Source organism: Symphodus melops (genome assembly GCF_947650265.1).
Source record: "Symphodus melops genome assembly, chromosome: 10".
Lineage (NCBI taxonomy): Eukaryota > Metazoa > Chordata > Actinopteri > Labriformes > Labridae > Symphodus > Symphodus melops.
In genome coordinates, this window is record NC_136700.1 from 5,688,510 (window position 1) to 5,714,209 (window position 25,700).

Genomic DNA, 25,700 nt, shown 5'->3' on the forward strand with positions numbered 1-25,700 from the left:
CACAGGGACCTGCTCTTTATTGGGTGCAGGCTATCCCTCAGGTTGTAAAAGCCAGAGCTCCCCTCCTCCCACACCTTGGGACAGAGGTGTTGCCTGCCTGCCTGCCTACCTGACAGACTGCCACCGATCAATGTGGCACTGTCGTTAACTGGATTTGTTGCGGCGCTGCTTGCTTATGAGGGAGCAATTAGAGTGTGAAGTGGCAAGGCCAGGGTACGAGGCTGCAGCCGTGTGAGGCTCATACCCTGGGGGATGGAAATGTCAGGGGCACAAGCCCAGTTTCATTAGAGCCTGAAGAGACTATGACGATCCATACTGTCTGTGTAATTCATTCAGCTGAGGGGGTTAGTATTATTTGTGGGAGACAGTTAGCAAACACAGAAAAAGGTCACAGGTTAGGAGTGGCTGTGGAAAGTTGCTTGCTGTGAAATCCACTTACGCCCTGTGGAATCCACTTAGATGCTGCCATTGTTTTATTAGCAGTTCAGAGGGTTTAGGGCAGATAAATCTGAGTGATACAGCAGGGCTGCAGCCTTTTGTCAGGAAACATCTCAACTGTCATAACAGACAGAATCAATCTTTCCTCCAGTGCCGCGCTTTAACAAAGAGTCGTATTTGTTAGCCCTTTCTTTAACATCACCACCTGCTGCTCGTTGCCATTTATTGTGTTTCTGTGCTTGCATGTTTGAGGTGATGCCTACAAATAATTAAAGGGCCAGCATGGTCGTGTCCAGCATTCTCTGTTTCAGACCATCACTCAGCTCAGATTGGTGACATTGAGGCATTTATTGCAGTTGGGCCCGCCCGAGGGCCCCCAATGTCTGGATAGTTTTCTCCCCCCAAAGGGTCATAGTGTCCCTCATCGAGTATGGGGAAGGGGTGCCCTAATGTGTCATTTGGGACTGAGTTTGACCTTAGGCTCTAAATCACTTTCCATTTGGGGGACAATTAAGTTTGAGCCTCTGATGTACCCTGCCTTCGATTGATTGTGTCGATAGCACTCAGCGTTCAGGGGCGGGGCCGTCTGTTTAAGTGCAATACCCCTCAATTTTAGAGTCAATGTGTGTTATTCGCTGCAGTGGTCACGTCCAATCCAAAATGTATTGATAAACAAGATCACAATGTTAGCAACTGCATCAAACAACACATTTCCAATTCGTTGGCACAGTTGGGAGTCAAGATGCTTTTATATACTTTTATAGTGGAGTGCTGTGGAGTAACTTTGTAAGATAAAGTAGTTGTTTTCCTGGGTGTCAAGCTGCTCCATGAAACTTCAACTACAGTGTGGTATACATACAGTAAGTGTGTAACCAATTTAAATGTTTGATTAAAAACGAGCAGATGTTCTCATTGTCCCAGGTCACAGGTAAACAAATCCAAATATTGAGATGAATGTTTTCCCTTTCCTAACAGCTGACTGAAGGTAAGCAGCCAAGCAGACAATGCAAAGGACACAGGGTGATAATGTTGTTTTTCTAGTCATGATTACAGCCAGTTTACTGTGTACAGAGGGGACAGAGCAATTGAAAATGTTTAAGTAGGGACGAGAAAAGCAATGAGAGGAGCAGTTTTAATTCTGGGCTCTCTTCCAAGAGGGAACTGCATAGATGAGAGTGTAATGGGGTGCATATTTCCAGTGCAATCTTGACTGTGTGCAAATAGAAACAGCTCTATGTAAGATGATAGGCAAGATTTTAGAAAATGTTTATACACATTTGTATCCCCTGAAAATTGCGAATTGCAGCAATAAATAGACATATATATATAATTATATATAAATATAATGTTTGGTCAAATATAAAGAGTGCTACAGTAAACTAAAGACTATATACAGTACATGCCGTGTTGAAGACAAAAACTAATAATAATAATAATAAAAATAATACACTACCTATTAATTTTTAGTCTTTAGCTACTGTTGAGAGTAAATACTAAAGAATTCAGTCAACATGACTTTCCATGACTGTGTGAGCAGCTGGTCTGCAAAATAATGGATTCATATTCCAGATATATAGAAGGCAAACAGGAAATGATGAGCACCTAAGCAAAAAAAAACCCAACCCATATAAATACACCACCTTGAATAGAGAGGCACTCCCTTTGTGAAGATTGCAGTTTTAATGTTATTTTCTCCGCACATTTTTCTACCTGCTAACACAGGAAATAAATTGCATGAGTTCCCACAATTGGGTCGTCCAGCAATCCTTAAATACTGTTTATTGATCACATGCCACCACTATAGAAGCAGATTTAATTAAAGCCTTAGCTCATGCTCACACCCACTGGGCGTCCTCTAACAAAGAATAAGAACTCCAGCAGCTGATACAGACATCTATCTCAAGTAAAGTCAACAGGACTAGTTGATAAAACGAGCTCTATCAGTCTGGGTAAAGGCCTTCACATTCACAGCGTTGGCTGCTTGTGATAACACATGCAGATTAGGAGGAATAATGCAAAAGCAATTAATGACAATACTGTGTGTCAACACTTCCGATTACAGATGTACACTGAGGACATGCAAGCACATATGTGCTCATGGAAGTGTGACAATGCTGGCATGAAGCTAAGTGCTATCAATCATTATTACACCCCTCTGATCTGAAAATAATACCATTATTAACATAGGGATGTAGGTAACTGTCGGCCAAAACAAACACCAGCATTGTGAATATACATGGTGTATTATTGTCTTCTACATTCTTGAAATCATTTAAGAAAGCTTACAGCATGATCATAGATTTCACTGATAGCGAGCTGTGCTTTGCTGCCTGTGTGGTGACTTGTAAATTCTCGCGCCCCGATTGAGGATTGGCCCGTGCCAAGTCTTGAGGGGACTTTCTTTGCCATAATGTTTTTAATGAGGGGGAAGGAAATGACTGTGAACAAATGATTGCTTAAATAAAGTCCATTTGTTTGAGCTGTTTGCCTTTTTACGAGAACAACTCTGCCATTTTCAGATGTTCCTGCGGGGGGTAATAAAATAAATATCTTCCTACTTTCATAGAAATGGCTGTAAACACATTTGAGACATTGGCTTTTCATGCCATAAATGAAACCACTCTTATCAGTCTATAAAGTCAGGTAGGAGGGCACAGGATGAAGGGATTTACAATCAGAGGAAACCGAGCCGGTTTAAGTTCCATGCTAATGATGTCCATACTGTAGCTGTAAGTCTGAGGAGGAGGATTGCAGAGAGGAAGGACAATGTCCAAACTAATAAGAAGGCTGAAGATATACTCGAGAAGCTCTTTTCCTCCCTTCCTCTCGTCCTCTCCCGTCTGACCCGTCACAGCTCAAGTATTCACTCCTCTCACTCATTAGCAGCTGCTGCCCGTCGTTTACTGGCTCAAACTGTTTACCCCGTCCTGTCATGACGAGCACTCGCACCCTGTTATCAAGGTCTGCCCTAGGTGGGGGATGACAGTTGTGATGAGTTTCCACAGAGGAAGATAAAGCGGCCATGTTCAGGGGAAAAAGTAGGCCAGCTAATTAGCCTGAGCTCTGAGGACCCTGGGAGTGTGCTGTTTTTCACCTAGACGGGGAAATTCCACAAGTGACAGGAATGTGGTTGAAGAAGAGCGGCTGGAATATGTAATGAGAGTGGGAGGAAGAGCAAGGCTGACATAAAGTAGATAAAATGGAGGGAGGAGAAAGATCATCCTGCTGAGTTGTAAACTTTGGATACCCTGCAGCTGAATTGTATTTATCTTACATTTCAAAACAGAGAGAGTACACACTAATGAACATAAACGTGAATATGTATCTAATGAATAGTTACTTTAATAGTTTGCAAACATAAATAAACTTTACTTCTGTAAAAAAAAAAAAAAAAAAAAAAAGAAATCTCATCAAAATGTATTTCTTTACTTTGCAGTGATTTATAAGGTTTTATCAAAGCACACATTTATTCAGCTACAGTTTAAACATACGTTTTGGTCAACCCGTAAGAGAACTACCTCCGTCACATTAATGTGTGAATTCATGCTTATTTATATGATCAGGATTTTTAGCTGAATGTGAATCCAAATATGAGGAGTCCTGTGGCTGTTTACTTCTGTTTCAGACCACCTCTGATCATACGCCACCAACAAAGTCTTGGTAAAACATAAACTGAGTTTTAAACTCTCTATAAAATTATCTGAGGATATGTTTTTCCCAACTTAAACTCTGCCTTCTGCTTCTTAAATCATGAATATTTAATGGAGGACAACTCAACCTTTGATAACAAGTTTTAATGAAGCTTTGATGATTCCCTCTCCGCTTTACAAGCAAAAAAAAATGCCAAGTTCAATTCCTACAAATTAGTGAACATGTGTACACACACATTTGCTCTATAATGTCACACAGAGATACATGATTTCACACCAATAAAAGCACACTTTAATCTAGTTAAATCAGCACTTTGCCCTGCATCAAAGTGGGAGGGAGAAGAAGAAACAGAAAGAGCTCAACTCAAAAGTGGAAAGCAAGAATTTCTGCACAGTAATCCCCAGTTTTTCAACATTCGATAGGGAGCTCCTATCTCACTTCCTGTGCCTTTCAGTGAGCACAGAGGAAGACGGGGCGATGCATTACATACAGACTTTATGTCCTGCTGATAGAAGCCTCTCTCCACATGAGGCTCAGGTGTCGTGTCCTCCATAGTTCCTCCGTCTGACGGGCCCCCTCTTACAGCCTGCACTGAGGGAGTATCACAGAGTACGGACTTAAACTTGTGTCCCACTGACTTCTATTGAAGAGCGCATTGCCCTGAATAAACCCAGATCTGCTGTGTTATGGCTCCAACAACTTGAGTTCTTTCAGATCTCCCCGCTCCATCGATCATATATTAAGCCCCAAACCTGAATTGCAAATGTGATTCAGATTGCTGAGTCGGCGCCAAAACATTTAGCCTGTTCGCGTTCAGCCAGCCTCCTTCGTGGACAAAAACTTCATTGAGTTTGTAGCCATATAACCCGTTTTGTTGCTGCTTGTAGTTTGGAATTGTTGGACGATACATCATAGTGAAAGGTTTGTCACCCCTTTCAGCATAATGTGATACTCTGTTGTGTATACATAAAAGAGTGGGAACAGAGGACAGGAACAGAGATATCTTATAGATCTGTGGAGGCTGTCAAGCTTGGCTCTAACCTTAAAAAGTGCTTAATAAGAAAGTAATATTTCAGCGAATGTTAAAGCTCACATAGTAATGTGTTTATGAGTTATGGGTGTGCTCCACGTTGCTGTGTGTGGGTGTGTTTGTGTTCGTCACTGTATTGTACAGAAATGATTGTGTCACCGTGTGTGCCTATGTGGGTGTTATAGCCGGGGATAGCGCGGAGCAGAGCACAGCTTAATATCTATGTTTGACATAGAGACCCATTAATAAGGGCCTGATCCGAGCCCAGTGACAGGACTGCTGACAGAGGAGGATCATGGGGAAGAATCATTCCTTGCTGAGGGAGCCTGGGCTGCAGGTAGACCCATTCTACCTTCCCCAGGTGTCATTACGGATGCTGGGGAGGGAGCACAGGAGGGAGGGCCGCTACTGACATCTACATTAATCACCTCTCCACACATCACCCTCCCTGTGCACACCAGCACCCCCCTACATCCAGCTCCTAATCATCCCCACACAGAGACCTAAACCCAGTAAGGGGATACTCAGCCATGAAAGATCTCCAGCTAAGAGCTCCCCAAATACCACTCTGATCTGATCATGAGTGATGTTGCTACCTGAACCTCTGACCCGGCTTACAATTAAAAACACTTTTCTCTTTCTCCCTCCAGACACATGTATGCAGGCAGACGCAGCTTTTCTGAAACGACACATTCTGTCACTGTCTGCCTTTGATTCATAGTTTGCATTTGAATTGGACCTCAGCTTCACGCAATTAAGAAAGAGAAAACGTCCGCTGGAATGTGCATCCAAACCCCCAGAGTTTGTGCTGTTGTAGACACTCCTGGTTGTATTGTAGATATCACACTCTCCCACTTGTGGACCCTCTATTGATCCTTAGCTGTTCTTTCATCCACAAAAACAACACCACTACTGCATCATTTTTAGTACACCTTGCTTCACTACAAAATGAGCCAGTAGATAAAACCTATTTAATCACTTGGAGGACAAAATACAGCACTTCAGATCTTAACTGCTACAAGTTGGTCTCTCAAAAACTGCAGATTTTTGATCACTGTACATAAATGGAGATGTCATTATATCTTTTTGTTTAAACATTTTTCCACAACAATCAGAGGACTTTGGCCATCAACTTGACCGACTGAAGTCATGCCACTCTAGAAGTGGATGAGGATTGATGTGGGTCGCGCAGAACAACCCTCCTAATGAACGGCTCCACCCAGGATCCATCAATGAGCAGATGTTCTCAGGACATTAATTGGAAATAATGTGATTGATTATTAGTTTACGTTCAATTTTAAACACATAATTGCCCCAAAATGTGACAGCAATTGTGGCAGGATTAGTTTAGGTTATAACAAACGACGCATTTAGGCATCTGCTAGCACACTGAAATCGTCTTTGCAGGCATTGGACATGTTTTGAATATTCTTGGGTTTATCTGTTGATGCAGCCGTTCCAAACCACCAATCATGCCTTTCTTCCCCCCACAGTGATGTCACACTTATTTGTTTGTGGTTACAGCTCATCTGCATGCTCCCAGCTCTTAAAATGAAAGAACTAATCAGCTGAGAAATCCCTGTTTGTCAGTAATATCATAAATGTCAGCGTAATAAAAGATCAGTAGGGCTCCTCCAGCAGTCAAATGAAGCACACGCGTGGATAAAAGCCTCCGTGAGTTATCAGTCCATGGCTTCGCCTCACCATCTCATTTTTTATGTAACGTGCCTTACCCTGAGTAAACACAGCCTCCAGTTTAATTAAAATAAATCCACATTCAGCTGATATTTAGAAACATGGGGAATATCACTGCCTCCACTACAAATACAGTGATTGAAAGTGGGGAATAAAAGGCAGGGCTTGCAGGAGAATTACACTCTACTTACTTTTTCATCAATGAAGCCATACTCTCCATTGTTTATGTTTGAAGTGGGCTTTTCTTCTTAGTAAATTACCTTTCTCCAATTCCCCTTTTTTATCCCTCTTTTATTTGCCTTGAACCGTCAGCAACACTGATGACACAATAAATTTCAGTTTAGGTTTGCCTTTAGTGTGAGTGAATGTGTGTGTGTGGATGTGTGTGTGTGTGTGTGTGTATGCATCCGCCAGAATCTAGGACACTATGAACAGAGAAGACGGCATTTGCATGCAGACCACAAACATATTAAAATATGAAGACAAATCACTGCGTCTGGCCAGCTGACAGCGCTGCCTGCAATAGGAGCGAGCGAGTGAACTCTCAACATGTTGCCACTCCCTGTAAGGCCTTTTATAGGGCACGCTCAAACATGCAACTTGACAAACAAACGGAAGGAGGAAAAAAAAAAGAAACATCAGGAGCAGTCAAAGCTATTATTAAAGGCAATAGATGTGGTTCCCTTTGCCAAAGCCGTCCTCTCATAGTGTTAGTCTCTATATCTTTTTATTGGGAGTTTGTATGGATTTCACAGACACCTTCAGGGCTCATACTAGCAGTTTTGATGGCTTTGTTCTATGGTGACTTTGATGTGGGTCATAAAGTGGGAAATTGGAGCCTTTAAGGTTGTGCTTTGTACTCATCTAATGTCTGTTCAGGTTGAAACAAAAGTGACTACCTGCTAGATTGCGTCTTTGTGTATGTTGGGTTATCTTTTCTTTTATTAATATATGTAGATTTATTTTCTACTGAAATGCTATTCAAATTCTGTAACTTAAGTCAGCTTTTCAAAATGATTCTTTTATACCTCTCGTGATGCTGTAAATGGGAAATGAAAAATACACCTGAAAAGAAATCCTTTCATGTTGAGTGAGCTCTTCTGTTGTGGTATTTATCAAATTGACTTCAATCTTATACCCAAAATGCCATGGTTCCCTGACAATATATCAATGACTTTACATGCCAGGTTATAACATCATAAAATAACTGTGTTAGGGATTCATTTGATGTCTCCTTTTTACACCACTTAATAGGACAAGATTAAGAAAGCTGCATGGAAACAAGAAAGTTTCTTGATCTGTCACCAGTAGGGGGAGCTCACAGCTCACAGCTTATTCAGTAATACAGCGTTGAGATAACATGTGGAAGGTTGCTGGGCAGAAGGGAAGCAGTGCTGACCGCACACACACACACCCCCTACCCGTAATCTTTGCACCTCAGCATATCTTTGCCCCTGACTACTGTGTCCAATCATATCGCCAATATGTTTCCATGATTAAAAAAAAAAAAACATGTAGTGATCATGAGTCTGTCTGTCTATGTGCACACTTTGGCCTGAATAACACATGCATGTATTTGGTCTGCAATATTGGTATGCAGAGAGGCCTCTTCTGTGTTCATCTTGGTGCAGAAGCTCGCTCAATCAGTCATTGATTTCTGACAGAGATCATATTTACAATTCGGATTCAATATCTAAATACATTAACATTCATTTATCATTCAGCACCTTTCTCACTCCTCTTGAATATGTAAACATTATAGATATGGAAGCTATTGATTCGTCATTTCATCAGATTCTCATCACATTACCATTTTCCCCTGATGATGTGTTGACTCATTGAATGCTATTCTTTTTAGTAAAGTTGTTACCTGTTGGATATTGTTTTTTGCTCATTTTTCCACATATATTACATCATGATTACTAAGCGTTTTCCCTCTTTTTTAAATCGTTGGATTGTTCACAATACAAGGTAAACAATTGGTACTAGTTAAACATGTATACATGCTATTTAGAGTTGATGTGGGTTTATTCTCCACCCCTTTTAAATGATAACCTTAGTCGATCAGGGTTAAACTTAGTTTCATTGACATAGGCTAAAGATCCAAGCTCTCCTCGACTTTCCTCCCTCGGTCTCCTTCTCTTTTCATGTCTTTTCTCCCTGCCGTCTTCTCTCACCGGCCAGTGTTTCATGCAGGGTGTCAGGTCTTTGCTGTGGTGCTGTGCCGGGTGCGCAGAGGTGGTGCGCTCCTAGCGGCTGCGCTGTAGAAACCACAGAGAGAAAGAGAGAGAGGGGAAAGGAAAGGAGGATGTCTAACTGACTTGTACTATGACTGTAATGTTACACTTCCAGCGCTTTATCCCAGGAAAGGCACATGGGTCTTTTGGGAGCTGGTTCCTGTTGTAACAAAACAACTTTTGGGGAATGCTTGAGAGTTTCGAGCTGGTTTGTGTTCAGTGAATCAGCCGAGCCATGCGCTGAAGTGTGGAGACATCGCTGAAGATTTGGAGAGGTACCGGAGAGCGTCCCAAGGAGCCGAGGAGCTGCGGAGAAGCCTGTGGTTGTTTCCAACTGTGGACTTTAATTTATTTTCTCTCTGTGGCTCTGTTTTCTTCAGCTTGTGTTGTGGGTCATCTTAGAGAAGAGGCAGATATCACGGATGAACTCGCGGTGCCAGGAGGGAAAACGCGGAGAGTTTGGCTCAAAGGTTTGGGTGGGTATGAACACCCCGAGCAGCTCCGGGTGACCTGCTGTGTGAAATGGATCCTTTTAGTTTTTGGACATTGAAACTGGCTTGTGTCAGTAAGTAGGTTCCTTCCAAAACTCTCATAAACACGGAGTCGACTTTTTCAAGTCATTTTGGACATCATTTCTGCAGTGAAGTCGAGGATTTGCGCGCCCGCCGCGGATGTTTAATATGCTAGTATGGGTCCACTAGCGTTCATCCTTGTTGGTGGATTACTGTATTTTCAAGTTGATGGTAAGTTCACAAACCCAAGCTGTTGCGTAAAACTTCCTTTTATGAATGATATGTTCAGGTCTTCATGTGTTTAACGAAGACAGCATATGTTTGCCACTCAGTTCATCTTTTTTTTTTGTTGACATGTTTGGTCCACCAGAAATATTATACAATTCTGTAGTTGGAATCTGGTTTGCTGGGAAAATGCCATATTTTTACAGGATGGAGTGTTGATTGTTTGAGAAGTGATACTTCAGGAAATATAGGCTACAGTTTAAACTGGGGGAAACCCTAAAGTAACTCCAAAAGTTGTGATTCATATTTTTATGTAGGCTAATAAAACGTGTTTTCCCTCATATTGTTATTTTTAATCAATTAATCTTTCAGTAATACCCAATCAGTGTTTCCTTTAGTGAATTAAGATCATGCAGAGATAAGTTGATTCCCATCTTTTCGTTTCCCTACTCAACAGATAGAAGAAACAACATGCTGCCACTGCATTTAAACATTGCTGAATGGTAAACATTATGATTGAAAGTAGCAGATAAACAGGTTTGCTATGTGCCGTGTCTCTCCCTCTGAAACTCTCAGTGTAATATCTGTTATATGAATGATTCTGTGGATCTGTAAATGTGGCCACGGATTGTGTCCATCTCCATCTAAGGCAGCTGAAGGAAGCATTTTTAAAAAAGAGTTTTGTAACTAATTAACACATGTACAAACACAATTTTGTTTGTATTTTGGATGGCAACGGTGAGAGACAAAGCACTCTATGAGCAGACCTGTGGAGGTTCAGTGTGTTGCAGGTGTTTGATGTAGTGAACGCCCTGCCTCCGCTCTGTACTGGATGGTATGTCTGTGGTCATTTTTGCCTCAGGATTTCATTGCTGCAATTGTGCACTGTAGAGTAAAGCAGCTTACATCCAGGCTTTGCCAATGCTCAGGTTTATTATGGCCATTTGTTTGATTAAACATTAATAATAATGCAAATGAGATGGATACTATTTAATTCCTCCAACCAAAAGCCTCAGCCCTTTTTGTCCAATCTGCTGCTGAGTGCTAAGTCAGCACTTCAAAAAAAAAAAAACGTTTTTACAAGGCTTCATTGGATTCACTGGCCTACAAGAAAAACTGTTTAATGGAGGAATTAAAACAGCTTCAACTGCAAAGTGAATGTGATGACTCACATCAATCATCCAAATAGGAGGGCTAAGGTGACAGAAATTGGGATTGGGATTGGTCCAACCTGTGACCGATGGAATGAATGGATTCATTAAAGTTGTATTACTTTAAATGCAAAAACCTGAATCCTGATTAGATGTATTTTTCCTTTGAATTTGGCACACCTGCCTGTTAGTGATTTTCACACACGCACACGGACATTTACAGATAAATGAAGACTCATGATCATATAATGTAAAAAATAAAACACCTGACCAGTCACTGAAAGGGACATTATATCAGAACTATGTTGTAAGGGATGATTCACACATGTGTTTGCTTTGTATTGTTTGCACAGCATTATGTAAAGCCAGGGTTTTGTTGTCACAGAATGCAAGAGCCTGCAAGTCTCCATTTTTCTTTGCTTTCACCTGTCAACTCCTGCTTTTGTTCTTCACAGCTGCAAGTTTTGGTTGTGCAGCAGTTTGATGTTAGCAAATCAAGCCTCTATTCGGCTGGGATTTGAATATTTTTCTTCTCTCTTATACCTATTTTTTTCTCTCGTGTCTTTCATTCTGCTCAGCCAAACCCACTGGTTGCTAAGCAGTGGCGGATGGCATTGCTAGCAGTCCACTGGGAGAGGGTGTACCTCTCCCAGGGAGCAGTGGATCTTCCCAATCATTTGCCTGTCACCCTCCTCCCCCTCTGCGCTCTCTCTCTCGCTCTTCAACTCCATCCCTGCAAAACTCACCCATCACCCGGCTCTTTTCAGAGGTAATCTGAGGGTCCTTGGAGAGGGAGGAGCTTCCTCTAAGAGTCCACTTAGGCAGACAAAAAGGTCTGGAGTTGTATTCTCTGGGCAGCACAGCCAACAAAGCCAAACCTTGTGAATGGCGTCAGTCTCTGTTTAGTGTTCTGTGATTAATACTGCTAGTGTGTAGGAGAGGAGAGAGAAGGTGAGACGCAAAGAGAGTGTCTCAAGATGAGTGTGATGTTTTTCGGCCTAAAAAACCCCATAAATCCTAGACATGCATTCATGGTTGCAACACTTTTAAAAATAATCAGACTGTTTGCAGTTAAAGAGAGTTCCAGGAATACACAAGCCAGCAGCTGCTTGGTTATCTCTTTAAAGTCCACCATGATGCGTCTGAGGCAGGATTAGAACATACTTTGCATAGTGGACATGCACTCCTGACCCTGTGCTATTCTGAGGTCCCCTGAATGCTTGTGTCTGATGTAGGAGCTGGTGACATCACATCAATCCTGGGAGACACACCGAGAGGTGTTGAGATTTACTCCTCGGCTTTTGGAGACGACCACTTGAGGCGTTTGCTGGTGTGGGCTGTGCAGCTATCTGTTCTTTCTCCAGCAGGGTCGTGGTTACAGTAACGCTGAGTCAAGAGAAACTTAAACCCAGCGAATGGTTGTGTTTGCGTCAGGGAGAGGAGGAGGGGAGGGACAAACGAAATGAGTGTACTCAAATTTAAAAACTGAATGAAGCGTTGTTTAAAAGCACGGTCTTCAAAGAGATAAAATGGCTGAGATGAGTTTATACAACTAAATCGCCCTGGAGACGTGCAGCTCTGTTGATGGTCACGATTGAATGAGAGCAGTTGAAAGTACTGCCCTATAATGGAAAGTAAGCCCAGATTAAAACAGTGTAGGTGAATGATGAGGGAAGCTGAAGTCATTGTGTAAGAGTCATCGCAATGTCTCGCCCTAAATGTGATTGTTCTGCTTGAGTTGGCAGCGTTTAGGCAGCGTTATTGTAATTGCGGTTCATTTGCTGGAAGGGGGGGGGGGGGGGGGGGGGGGGGGGTGACGCTTTAACGATGAACCTTCGGCTAAGATCTACAGGAAGCTCCTCTCCACCGTCTCCCACGGTCTCATCAATGTCAAGGAAGCCGCTTTCGCGCGACTGTTTGTTCTCTTATTAACATCAAAAAATGATTGGGGAATAACGTCAAAGGTGGTGATCATAAGAGGAAGTGAACGAGCAGGGAACAAAGAGAGAGGCGAGCGCTTGTTCAATGAAAATCAGCATACACGCCTTTGAGTGCGGCTGAGCAAAAAGTGTAACGTGTCCAGTGACGGCGAGCCTGTCAACTCTTATGATGTTTTAGCAGCCAAGACCGGCTACCCTGTGGATCCTCTTTCAGCACACGTCGCCCCACGTGTTTCGGATTGGAAAGGATCGACTTTGAGCTGTGGATACTTCCTTTAAATACACAACAGCTCCATGTGATCTTCAAAACTAACAGAATTCACGGCAGTTTCTTTTTTTTTTTTTGTTATCCGGGGATCATGTCGGTTAACGCCTTTAGATTTTCATAGTGCAAAGTGGGAGAGAAAATGTCAGCATCAGACGATGCACATGGCTGATTTTGCTGTAACACCAGCAGAAAGCAGTTGAGGTAATTCCACTTTCCCCTGGTTTACCTTCGCTTTATTAAGCATCAGCCAAGCATACCCCTGACATTTACAGAGCAGAAAAGACCTGTTTCCTGAATGCTTTTGCCTGGAGAAACGAAAAGAGGATGTGAGGTTAAAGCTGGGAGAGATAGAAATTTAATTCTCGCAAGCAGGCGGCAGTAAAGGACAAGGCTCTTTCTTTGTGTGGTTTGTATTTCCAAACTTCCCCACACCTGCCTCTTTGCTAGCACTCATGCACACACTCATACACACACATACGTCTATGAGTTTTTGGCGTTGTCCATGAGGGTGGAATTCAAACACTGGGGGGGTTGTTGTACACCTGTGATGGCTGTATAAAGGGAATGTGTGTGTGGAGTGTGGGATGGGGGAGGAGTGTTTTGATGAGCTGAGCGTGCTGACTATGATGTAAAGAAAGCAGTCAGGAGGACCTTCACCTGTCTCACACACCTGTACAGAATACACACCTGTGCTTATCCCCTCTAGGCCCCGAGACACCGATCTATTCCTCACTCGCTCTCACTGCCTCCGATTCAGACTTAGAGGTTGACAGATTACTGACAACATAATTTTGCGAGTTTATCCCCCCCCAAAAAATATTTTCTCAAGAAAATTCTACAATGCAAAGTGAAAGACGGGATTGAGTACAGCATGCTTTTAACTTTCTGTAAGAGACAGCATGTCTGCCTTGTCAGTGATTTATGTTGCACGCTGTACTGAAAAGTTGTGTGAATTCTCGGGAAGAGTTTCTCGAAGCATTGCTTTCACTCTGCCCTCTGGATGGATGCCGAGCAGCAAAAAGTCTTCTTTTTGAAAGACTCAAAAAGAACATTAAAACAAAATGACTGTGTGTTTATAGGTACAAGGCTACATTCACACTGTTAACACACCATTAACACGCAGGCACCTTCAAATGCATGTAGCACACGTGAAGGCAATATGGTTGAAAGACTTTATTCAGCAAGATGAACAAGTCGGGGGCAGTGCGTCAGTACTCACAAGAAGTCTTTGGCACATGGTGTGTTTATTGTTTATCCCTGTTTTTGTAAAGTTTCATCTTAAGATTTGCTGCCATAAGAAATGCAACATTTATGGTTTTCATTCAAATAATTCAGTTGCCTTTGATTTGTGACCATCAAATAAAACACTAAAATCATTCAAAACAATCACACATTCATACAAATGCACAGAATATAACAGCACATGGGACTTTACAATTTTACCACTCAGCTAGTCTGTACATTACATAAAAAACAATCTAGTCTTTTTATACATATATTGAAAATGATGGCCGGGATAGATAGCTAAATCCATATATCAACATGTTTTATATTCCCTATCACCTTCCTTCTTGTTTTCTGTTTGTTTTTAGTCAGTTGTCTACCTCTTTGTTCTCCATTGTCAAGAGTTTGTTTGACAGTTGTACCTGAGCTGAGGGCCTTGAAGAGGAGGTCAGCCCTGCTGATAAAAATGCATGAGCTGTCTCCGTTCGAGACGTGTGAAGATGGACAGCCCGAGCATGACACTCGAGCACACATCCGTCACACGCAGCAGCAGTCCAGCACGGCGTTAATGCCCCTCAGAACGGTGGAGCCAGTAAATAAGTGTCTGGTTCCACCATCTCCATCCCCCGGCTTGGTCTGTGGATCACCCAGCCATGACAGCTCTGTGCCTTTACTTCCTCGTAACTAACCAAGGAATCTAACCTTAGAGGAGTAGACGGACTTTAAACCCTGCTGTATCACCTTTTTGGGTGGAAACTGATTTAACCTTGAGGTCTTCTGTGGCGCTTTCTTGGCCTCCTTTGAACAGAGTGATGTCTTCCTGTATGTCAATGCTGGAATTTCAACCGTCTAAATACAGTAAAGCAGACCTCATTGCCTAACTACACCGTTGACATAGGAGACTATTCTATGAATTGCTAATACTGTAAAACGCAATTGTTATGCATTGTCATATAAACTGGTAATGAGACATAGTGCTCCCTGACAGTGTATTTCTTAATAACCTTGTTGTGTAATCAGTGTCTGTGTGCTAATATATGCTGTAATATTGTGTGAAATGCTAATTTATGTTTCATATCAGTTGCAAAAAAAAATTACTGACAAGCCAGACAGCTAATTGGCTGTATTTTTTTTAATTATAAAACATTTTTAGTATGATGTCATTACAACGTACATAATACAATATTTGGTCAGTAACATGGTGAGCGTGGTAAGTGAGTGCTGTGGGAATCTGTCCTTGTTTTGTCCCTGTGGCAAAAAAGCAAAAAAAACATGGCACCACACTGCTTTGCAAACAGATCCACCAGAGCCAGCAGTGAGTTGATTTACTGTATATAACGGCTCCTGGTGGGAATGGCTCTGTGGTTGAAGTCTCAGTGTGGAACACGGCAAGAGCCAAGTGTCACAACCACTGCAGCGGAGAGGAAGAAAGCCTTAATCGCATCCTTGAACGTTTGAACTCTCCGGTTTCACTTCCAGGATGGTGATGATTTTTCTGGAGAGCTGCTCGCAGGCATTTGTCATTTCGGAGCTCGGTAGCATGCAGCCAGTGTTAGAATTATGAAATGTAGTGGGTGTGAATGTGTTTGTGAGCACCATTAATAACCATCAAAGCCCATTGTTTTTTTGTGTTAGCATGGATTTATGGGCCTCAGTAAATTGAACAAGTCCTTCATCCACTTACTGCGAGCACCCTTGACCCTGTCGGGCCTAAGCCAGACCAGATGAAGTGTCCCATGGAATAGAAATTTAATAAATCTCTTCTTGACTTGGTAAGTGCTACCTTAAGAAACACAAACAGTGCACTATAGGTGCCATTTGATTACGTGGCTCAGTTCTCTGGGTCCATCACTTCAACTGGTGTGGGTGCCGTAGAGTTATTCATTCGTCATGTCCATATGTGCGGCTACAGCTGAGTGGAGTGGCTGGAGGTGATGACTGCTCTCATTGACATGCAGGGACACTGTAGAGTGCTCACTACAGGTCAGCACCCAGAGCACAACTCCAATTATCCACTCATCTTTCAAAACAGTGTATCATGGATACTTTAAGGCTACCCCTCCCCCCCCATCCTCCCCTCCTCACCAGCTTCATTTCTAAAGCAATAAAGCGTTTATTTATTTTGGCCTATTCATTCTTCCAAGGCAGTGCAGTAATGCAGGTAAAGAGATTACAATGCTTGAGGGAGAATCAATTGAAACCAATCATTTCACTGCACTTCCCTCAGTAGGAACTGTTTAGAGAGGCCCACACTTGAAAGGAGAAGATTGTTGATGTGAATTTTGTGCGTACTATTGATACTCAACATCCACAGATATTTATCTACAAAACAACAACATACAGTAATCACTACTGCTTGGGAATTTAATTTTAAAGCACATTTACAGATATGCGAATAGCCAGAGACTTCTCCTGATAAACGAGGCCTGATTTAAGCAAGTGGACATGTTGCTAAGTCTCGAGCTAAAGCACTTTACACGAAAGAGGAAGGTTATTAAAGACTCAGTTAATATCTCCAGAAAAACGCTCAAAGGTTAACTTCTTTGTTACCCTTTCAATTCATTTCATCAGTGGCAAAGATGTTATAAATAAATACAGAACAAAGTGACTCTTGATTGATAACGAATCAGATAAACTGATTGTAGCTGTAGGCTCCGTGGCTAGTTAGCACCAACATGTGATGTATATGGTATCTAATTCTACATAATCAACACAGTAAGTAAAGTTGCCTACAATTAAGTCGGTTTCACACTAGTGGATTTCAAACGTTAGACTTCAGTAGCAGACATCTTGGTTGTTCACTAAATTCCTCATTGCTGCTCGTCCTCTGTACATTGTATTGATCAGGGCCAGGTCAGCTGGAAACGTATCTTAGCTGGAGGTCGACCAGATGCATCTGCCAAAGCAAATAAAATATGAGCTTGTGGATTTGTCTGGTTCCCAGGCTATTTTTTTTTACTTCATGTACTTGGAATCAATTCGTTGATTTTCCCTACACAAGTACATCTTCAACATCAAAGCAACTCCCATGCAAAGCAGAGGCAAGAAAATTCACTGAGCAAAGGCTGTTGAGAAGGAGCGGAAAAAAAAGGCAGGAGGTGGGTTTGCACAGCGAGCTACATGCTTGAGTGGCCTTGGCATCGGAAATCATTTAATCTGCATCACACAGTTTAGTGTCCCTACCAGTGGGTTGACAGTTGTGCAGAGCTGGTGTTGTACTCCGCACACAAATCAGCCTATGTAGAGAGAGCAAGGAGCATCCTTATAAACACATTGCAGTTCACCATAAAGACTCTTAAACTGGCCTTATGGCTTCTGTTTTCTTCTCTTCTCGAGTGCCTTGTTTCAACCTTAGCAGTCTCAGCTCTTTTAAGACAGTCCATCTGCCGGGAAAGAAACCCAGTTATGACTCATTTTCTGTTCATTGTTAGTGATATCAGAATGAAGACAGTGAAGAAGAACAACAAAAAAGAAAACAAGGTGGTAAGTGCTTGAAATGCAAGCTGTGTGAATCAGCCTTTCACAGCAAAATCAGATATTCTGTTTCCCACCGTAATCTATTTATATATTCCAACTGCATGGGGGTGAGGGGGCAAATACTCAGATGCAGAGTCAATACTACCCCGCTACACCACTGCCTGAAATACATTGCAATTCTATCTGATATTTGTCGGAGGCAAGCATGGATGCAGTGAGATGTTGAGAGCGGCTCCTAGAATTACCCCTGTGTTTGCTTTCAGAGTATAGATCTTAGGAGGATGATGGAGGGGGGGGGGCAGTATGCAGAGCAGGGAAGTGGAACAGAACCCAACATGTTTTCCTGCAAGGCAAGCTATAAGCGTGAACTGTTTCCCTATCCTGCATCGCTGGACGTTGCATCTTCCTTGCGAGTAATTTCTTTGGGATATTTCAGACATTTTCTAGAGCCTTAGGGTGGACTCCAGTAGACACAGCAGGTTGTCTTTAGTGACACCTCTTTGAGATGAGCTGCACGTCTGATATTGGGGGTGCTCAAGTGCTGTGACGACACTGACAGCCCCCTGTAAAGAAGATAAATCTCGGGTGCCGAACAGGCTGCTTGCAAGTGTCACGGCGGGTCACGGCGGAGGTGCGTTTGGCCAGTAACATCATTCTATCGCCACCCCCAGTTTCCCCCTGCCGCTAGCTCAGATTTCCCTTCTGATGACATGACGGATATGACTCTGTCACCCTCACAGCGAGGGCAGGATGTAATAGGACAGGGAGCAAGTGAAGGAGACAGAGAGATATTGGGAGGGAGAGGCTGAGATGTACAGAGAGAAAGGGATGGAGTGGGAGGTTTTTGAGAACAAGGAAGAAGAGGGAGAATATATTTCAGGATGGACAACATGGATCCAATGCATAATGCATTCCATATGAAATTTCTTTGAGGTTTTTATATTTATTTACTTTTTTTGGGGGAGAAATTCTATATCAAGTCAGTTTGCTGGGCCTCAGCAGTTTGTGTCTCCACCATCTCAGTATCCACATTACACTTTTACTGAATCTTGTCTCGGACCTTGGTTTTCATGTTTGATGTTTTATGGAGCCTCAATGACTGAAACTTTTTGCCTTGGTCCGAGGTTGCTGTTGGTTACCTATGATCATTGCAGATGTCTGCTGGCAGAATAAGTAATACCTCTTTGGGGAGCCCTTCCTTTTATGCTCTGGCTGAGACTGGTGTGGGTATTGATTTGGTTGGTGGGCTCGAATTTCTCCTGGGAGCTAATAAAAATAATTACAAAAGATCATCAAAGGACTGACCTTCTGTTACACACATGAATAAATATGTGGCAAAGATAATAGAAAAGCCTTTCTATGTGTGTGGTCAGTGGTAAAACGAGGGGAAAAACAAGCTGTTATAATAGCCTCTTGTGTTTTTTGTCTGGATTCGAAAAAAGGAAAACTTCTTTTTCAACTAATTCACTTTTCGTCTGTGGTTTTGTCCAACATAAATGATATGTTTTCCTTAAGATAGAAAATACTGAAGATGGACAAAACATGCTGTGAAATTCCACTTTTCTTGCAAAAGTGACAAAATTGCTTGCAATTTCATTGAAGCTGACATAAGTTGAGTGAAGGAAAAGGCAGAAAAGAATCAGCTTCTGGTTCAGTAATTTCTCTCTCTACTTCCATCCTCTGTCTGTGTGCTTGTTTGTTTGTTCTCTGGTTCCTGCTTTCCTCCAGGAGAGGATGACTGCACAGCGGTGGTGAAAAGTAATGGTGGTGTTATTGCAGACAGGGGGAAACACAGCATTTTGATTGGAGCGTGTGCCCTGAGACCCAGTGAAGTGCACTCGCCCCAGCTCAGAGAGCACTTGATTGCACAGCACCAATGATCACATTAAAAGGGCAACAGAAAGCCCATTTACCGTAAAGAGACCGAAAAAGGAGGCCCAATTGGAAGCTGAAAATTGACTTTCTCTTCTTTTCGGAGCTTTATCTTGTGGCTGGACAGTGGGAATTTACATAAGCGCTTTTATTTGATATTCTTGGACAGCATCTTGAGGACATGGAGCCACAAGAGGGAAAAGTAGATTGAAGGGACACAAATAATACATTTGTCTTGTAAATCAAATTCCTTGGCATATGGATGTGCTCTTAACCTTTTTACCTCTACACCTGACTACTTCCACTCAGGAAGGACACTGACCAGTCACGTCCGGCCCTCCGTGTACCCGGCTCAGTTTTATTTGGCAGGGAAAGGACAATTGTAGAGGCATCTGCTGTGCTCATTTCCACCAGAAAGTGGAGAGCAGATGGAGACTCAAGGTTTAAGTGATTAGAAGGCAGTAGATTGGAATACAAATTGGATTTAAAGAAATTAGACTGATATAAATCGAAGAGTCGCAGCAGTGTAGTGCTGTGCATGCGCACTGGTCATAGTGGAAAAGCCACCGCAGGGTCTGTGGATTATGAGGGAAGCAGATGCTCCAATGAGATAAGAATAAATGTGTGTTTGACACTTCATTTGAGGGAGAGGGGGGTCTCCATGTCCTTCCTTTATCTTGCCCTCAATTTATCAATGTCACAGTGTTAATTACTGCTTCATTTATTTGGTCACTTACTGCCAGGATACAAACTTGCCCCCCTGCCTCTGTGCTGACAGGGAAATGGACCTTTTCTCGTGTACTGGTAGCTACCACTGTTGAAAACAAAACCTACTGTAGTTCTCCTCCACTACCATGTATGCTGTAGCCATAAACCAAGTTTGGCTTTTTTTTTTGTTAATCAAATTAAATATGATTAAGATTAAAGTGAAAGCTGTAAGCTTGTCCTTAAAAGGCGCTACATTGAAAATGCAGAAGAGGCAGAGCAAATTACATGAAGCTGGTTATCTGTAGCAAAGCAAGTTGAAGAGTAAATCTTGATTTTCGTTATTGAAAATCCAAATTTTGAAACAGCTGATTAATGTATGAAATAGATTTGTCTCTAGCCCTAAGCACGTTCGTAGATGTATTTCATAACAGCAATACAATTAGATAGCACACTTAAGGAGCAGGGTATCCTCCTTCATAATAAACCCCTATCTGTGGTCCTTCTTAGAGCAAGACACCAGGCCTGATCCCTAATCAATGACGGGGAAATGGAGGGAATTAGCCCAAATTAGGAAGAAGAGCATACAGACTACCTCCTGTTCATGGGTCAATATTCCACAGGCTGCTGATTCCTTTTAAAAACAAATGGTACACAGTACTCACAGTGTCTATGCATGTGTGTGTATGTGTGTTTGAAGCTGCACTCAGAGTCTTTGAAGTGTTTTTTGTGCTGATCGGTGGCTTTCTCACTACGCCCGTCCTTCCCCACACTCTTGAGCAGAAAGGACCGGGGTACAGCGTGTCCCGGTCTCCCCTGGGAGCCTCCGGAATAAGGGAGTAGTGGAACATGTGCAAATCCAGGCAAACAAAGAGCTGGAAGCTCCACTGTTTAGCCTCAGTGCCATTTAAAAATTACCCCTTACTTAATCACAAAGACCTATGTGGTACACTGCTCTTCTGTGCAGCAGGCTTGTCCTATTACCCAACTGCACCGCCCCGGGGAAGGGCATAAGTCATCAACTCAGCTCCATCACACGCGCACCTGCAACAACTAATTTTAAGACAAAGAGCCGGGCACTCTTAATACAACACTGACTGGTTCACATTTGACTGCTGACTGCATCAGCGTTACTAATGGGTTATTGAATTTGGTTCAAAAGCAGGAGGATAAAGAAAGCTATCGTACATGTTTCAATACTCTCCTCTCGCCTTTGTCTTAATTTGTTTGATGCTGGATCAGACTCTTTGATCAGGGCCTGTTTGGTGTAAATATGTGTGGTCTCTAGCATCTTATCTCTGTGGTTAAGACCCGGTCGCAGAAATACGTAGCACCCTGACTTGTGGAGCTTTATCTTTGCTGCCAGACTCCCAGCGCTCATCCACCACATGCCCTAATAAAATGGAGTGGGCCGAGGTTTTCAGCCACAGGGGATTAGCATTTGACATTAGTCTGGACTCCACCATTCATATTCACATCACATCTACACTTCCACAGCAGTGGACTCAGCAGTTTTACTGGTATGCATCCCTCTGAAAAGCCAAATGTATAATTTGGGTGTGTATAGTTCAATTGTAGGCTTACTGCAGGCCTCTATTTACTGTTCACCCCTGAGTCCAATTACCCACAAGCTCTTGCAGATAGGGCTGAGAAGAACAGATTGCTGCTCTTTGACCAGTCTGCAAAGGGGATTAAAGGTTCTGATATACATTAAACATGTTTTTTTTACGTTACGATGAGTTTTGGTAACCTTTTTCTTCATCCACCTGTTTTGAAGTTTTCCTTATCTTCAGCTCATTGGCAGAAATTACCCGTTTGTAATTAAAGTGAGGATAACAATGTCCTTGTGTTGAAGCAAAAACATTTTAACAAAACTTCCCTGTTCCTCTATGTTTAATCACATCTCTTCTGCCTCCTTTAGGATCCCGTCTACGCCAGGAGGACTCCCCGCCCCGGATTGTGGAGCACCCCTCTGACCTGATTGTCTCCAAAGGGGAACCTGCCACCCTTAACTGTAAAGCAGAGGGGCGGCCGACCCCGACAGTGGAGTGGTACAAGGATGGAGAGCGGGTGGAAACGGACAAGGATGACCCACGTTCTCACCGCATGCTGCTGCCCAGTGGTTCGCTCTTCTTTCTACGCATTGTTCATGGACGACGGAGCAAACCCGACGAGGGAGCCTACGTCTGCGTGGCACGGAACTACCTGGGAGAAGCTGTGAGCCGTAATGCATCTTTGGAAGTAGCATGTAAGTCAGGACTTGATTCCTCTCCTTTGGATTTCTCCTCTTTCCTGTGCTGCTAAATTGATTTTGTTTCCGAAATGTAATAGCTCATAATGAAAGGACTGGATTTTCAATACATTCAGAACGTTTAGGGGAAATATCTCCTATAAACAACAATTTGCAAATCATATTTTGTACATACTGGGAAATGTCCAGGTCTATGGGGTATAACGGCAAACAAATTGTTTAATTTGAGAAGTCATTTCCGGTTGGGCTAGCTCCATGGTGGTCTCGTGAATGTATGACATTGTTTGGTGGGCAAAGAAGTTGTTCAGAATGAGTCAGTCAAGGACTTGAGATAAATGTAAACTACATCTATAAATAAAAAGAAGCTCAAACTACACACGCTATCCATGGGATGGCAGACATGGGTCCCTCACAGGTTGGTGGGTCGGGGGTTGGTCTTCTGGCACAGATCAAAGTCCTGATGGACATTTGACACGGGCTGCCTGGGCTGTGTTGATGAACACTAGCAGGCAGAACCTGAGCTGTGGATCAAATGACCTTTGAAGATGAGTTTCCCCCCAGCGGGCTTAGACTGAGCCCCCTGTGGAGTGGCTCCCATGCGCCTCAACTGGCCATGGAAGTCCTAATGTTCTTTGAATGAGTGACACTTTTTGTAACATGGAGTATGTTCATGAGAGGTTTATAGGATGTGTTTATAAGTGGTAGTCTTTGATGCTTCTCTTGATTCGTGTTATTTCAGAGACCAAATCATACTGTGTGTGACATAAACATAACCTCTAAAACCTCTTTAAGACAGAAAAGCTAGTTTCAAAAATAGTTTCAATTTTTGTTTTTCTGATAAAAAAGGGTTGGAATGAAAATTAACAATTGAAAATTATTTGTGCAAATATGACATATAAAGCAAAAGGTAATACATTCAAACAAGGTGGCACATTACAACATACATATGATGTAAACACAAATAAAAATATTTTCCTTTGACTGTATATGTAGGTTCACTACAATGACCAGTGGTAGAAGGATGGTTAGTTGGTTTGCGATCCTGGGAAATTGCCTTTTTTGTGTTTGAGAGGAGGGGGTTGGTCCCCGCCTCTGATCCGGTCCCCTGCCTTCCTGAGGTCCTTCCAGCTGCCCCAAGGTGCTAACTGCGTGACAGCAGCTTGATCTATCGATCGCTGTAAGAGGGCTCCCCTCTGTCTGAATGAAAATTCATGAAAAATTGATGAAGCCTCAAGATTATTTTATTTTCCCCTTCTCATATTGTTACTTAGCCTTTATTTTCAGTACTTTTGAGCATGTAATATGGGTTGAGCAGAGGAGGGGGGTTGACTTGAAGTCATTGACTGCTTGAATGGCTTAAAGGTGAGGGATGAGAGGTCAGGAGGGCTGGAGACGAGGGGATAAGAAAGAGCTGGAAAGGTGAAGAAAAAAGAGAACAGTACTAGCAGTGATACTAGGTTTGAAAGAGAGAGAGAGAGAGAGAGGTTCAGGTCAAAGCCTCAGGCCACACTGTCTGTACACAAGGAAACAGAACTGCATCTTTTACCTCTATCTAACTACAGGGTCTATCTTATGACAACAAGTACACCTTCATCTTTAGGCAAAACATTACACAGGCCAAACAAAAGTACAAAATTCATGCAATGCATAAAAAAACACCTTGCATATACCCTGCTACCTTGATTTTATTCACGGGTCACTTCACATTGAGCTGGAGGTATAAACAAGCGTGCAGCAGCTTGGCATTTTATGAGCCTTTATAGTTTGCTGTTTATCTTCTACCTGTGTTCTGCACTGATGCACCCAACCAGGTCCACATTTTTGGAACAGACAAAAAAAAAGTGGTCGCCTGAAGACCGACTGCTTCTAGAGAAACTCTACGTCACACACTGCTTTGACTGAGCCGACCTGAGCCGACCTGAGACACTTGTAGTTTTATAAATGACAGCAGTGTTGGCCTGACAGGGATGACGTGTGGCTGTAGAAACGGTTGTGCCTGTGGGCCGATTGCAGTCCAACAGAGACACCGACCTAATCATCAAGTGACAGATCACTGAAGTTTTATTAAAGTAGAATATTGTTATTTGATTTCCAAAGCCCTGAGAGAAAACCAAGGGGATGAGGAGAAAGAACTAATATGCAGGTAAGACATTACATTAAGGCATTAAGGACTTGTTGCAACTTTAATGACAAGTGATCTAAGAAATATTGAGTTGGAAGTCCCCGAGCGGATCTGCAGGATTGGTGTCAGAACCAATCAAGTGGGTGGCCTCGGGAAGCAGGAGGGAAAGAATCAGTGCAGACTGGTTACACGACTGTAGCTTCAACGCTTTTAAATATACAGTATGAATCAGTCTATTAAACTATAAAGAAAGGTGAATGTTATTTACATGCAAGTATACCTAACAGACAAAACAATGGCCGTCTAGATAGTGTTTTCTTTGTTTTTCCTGTTTCTCTGAACTTGTCATAGATCCCAAAGTGGAGAATGGGCCGTGCCCAGCTTGTTTCAGGCCCTGGGCATTTGTGGCTTTCTCTTTCAGCCAGGTCTTCAGGGGGCGCTGGGGGAGCAGAAGGGGGATGGAGTGCTTAATCCCACTGCATTGGCTTACTGCAGTGATTAGCCTTATCAGGTCCTGACATCCGTCTAGTGATTGTAAAGCCAAAGCTAATCGCACAAGAAAAAGGAGCATTTAAATCCATAACCATGTTGAACTGGGTTTGTGTTTATGATATGTCTCAGTGCCCCCCCCCCCCCCCCCCCCCCTTTTCACTATCCACCTCCCTCTCCCCCCTCCATCGTATTGAACACACCTTTGCCCCCTTCTGTTTACGAGTGGTTGAGCAGGAACCTGGTGAGATAATTGAATTGCAGCTCTGAAACAGATTGAACTCAGTGTCCACAGGGTGGAGTGGCTCTGCTGCGTGCTGGACATCAAGCTGGGCAGCACTCAGCACTCTGTCTGTCAGAGGAGGAAAGGTGGGAGCAGAGAGGAAGAGGGGGAAGACGCCTTTGAGAGGTGC

At 42.8% G+C, this 25,700-nt stretch overlaps 1 protein-coding gene across 5 annotated transcripts in view; it reads left to right on the forward strand.

Annotated features, from left to right (window-relative positions):
• The window catches only part of robo2 (roundabout, axon guidance receptor, homolog 2), a 284,885-nt gene that overhangs the window by 123,478 nt on the left and 135,707 nt on the right, over positions 1–25,700 (forward strand). For 2 of the 5 annotated variants that reach the window (XM_079354779.1, XM_079354778.1), the window contains one exon: positions 22,347–22,673. In XM_079354779.1, coding sequence (XP_079210905.1) covers positions 22,347–22,673 — 327 coding nt within the window. Of the gene's footprint in view, positions 1–9,061; positions 9,795–22,346; positions 22,674–25,700 lie in introns of those variants that run through there. The other 3 variants (XM_079354781.1, XM_079354782.1, XM_079354780.1) reach the window with 3 other exon arrangements.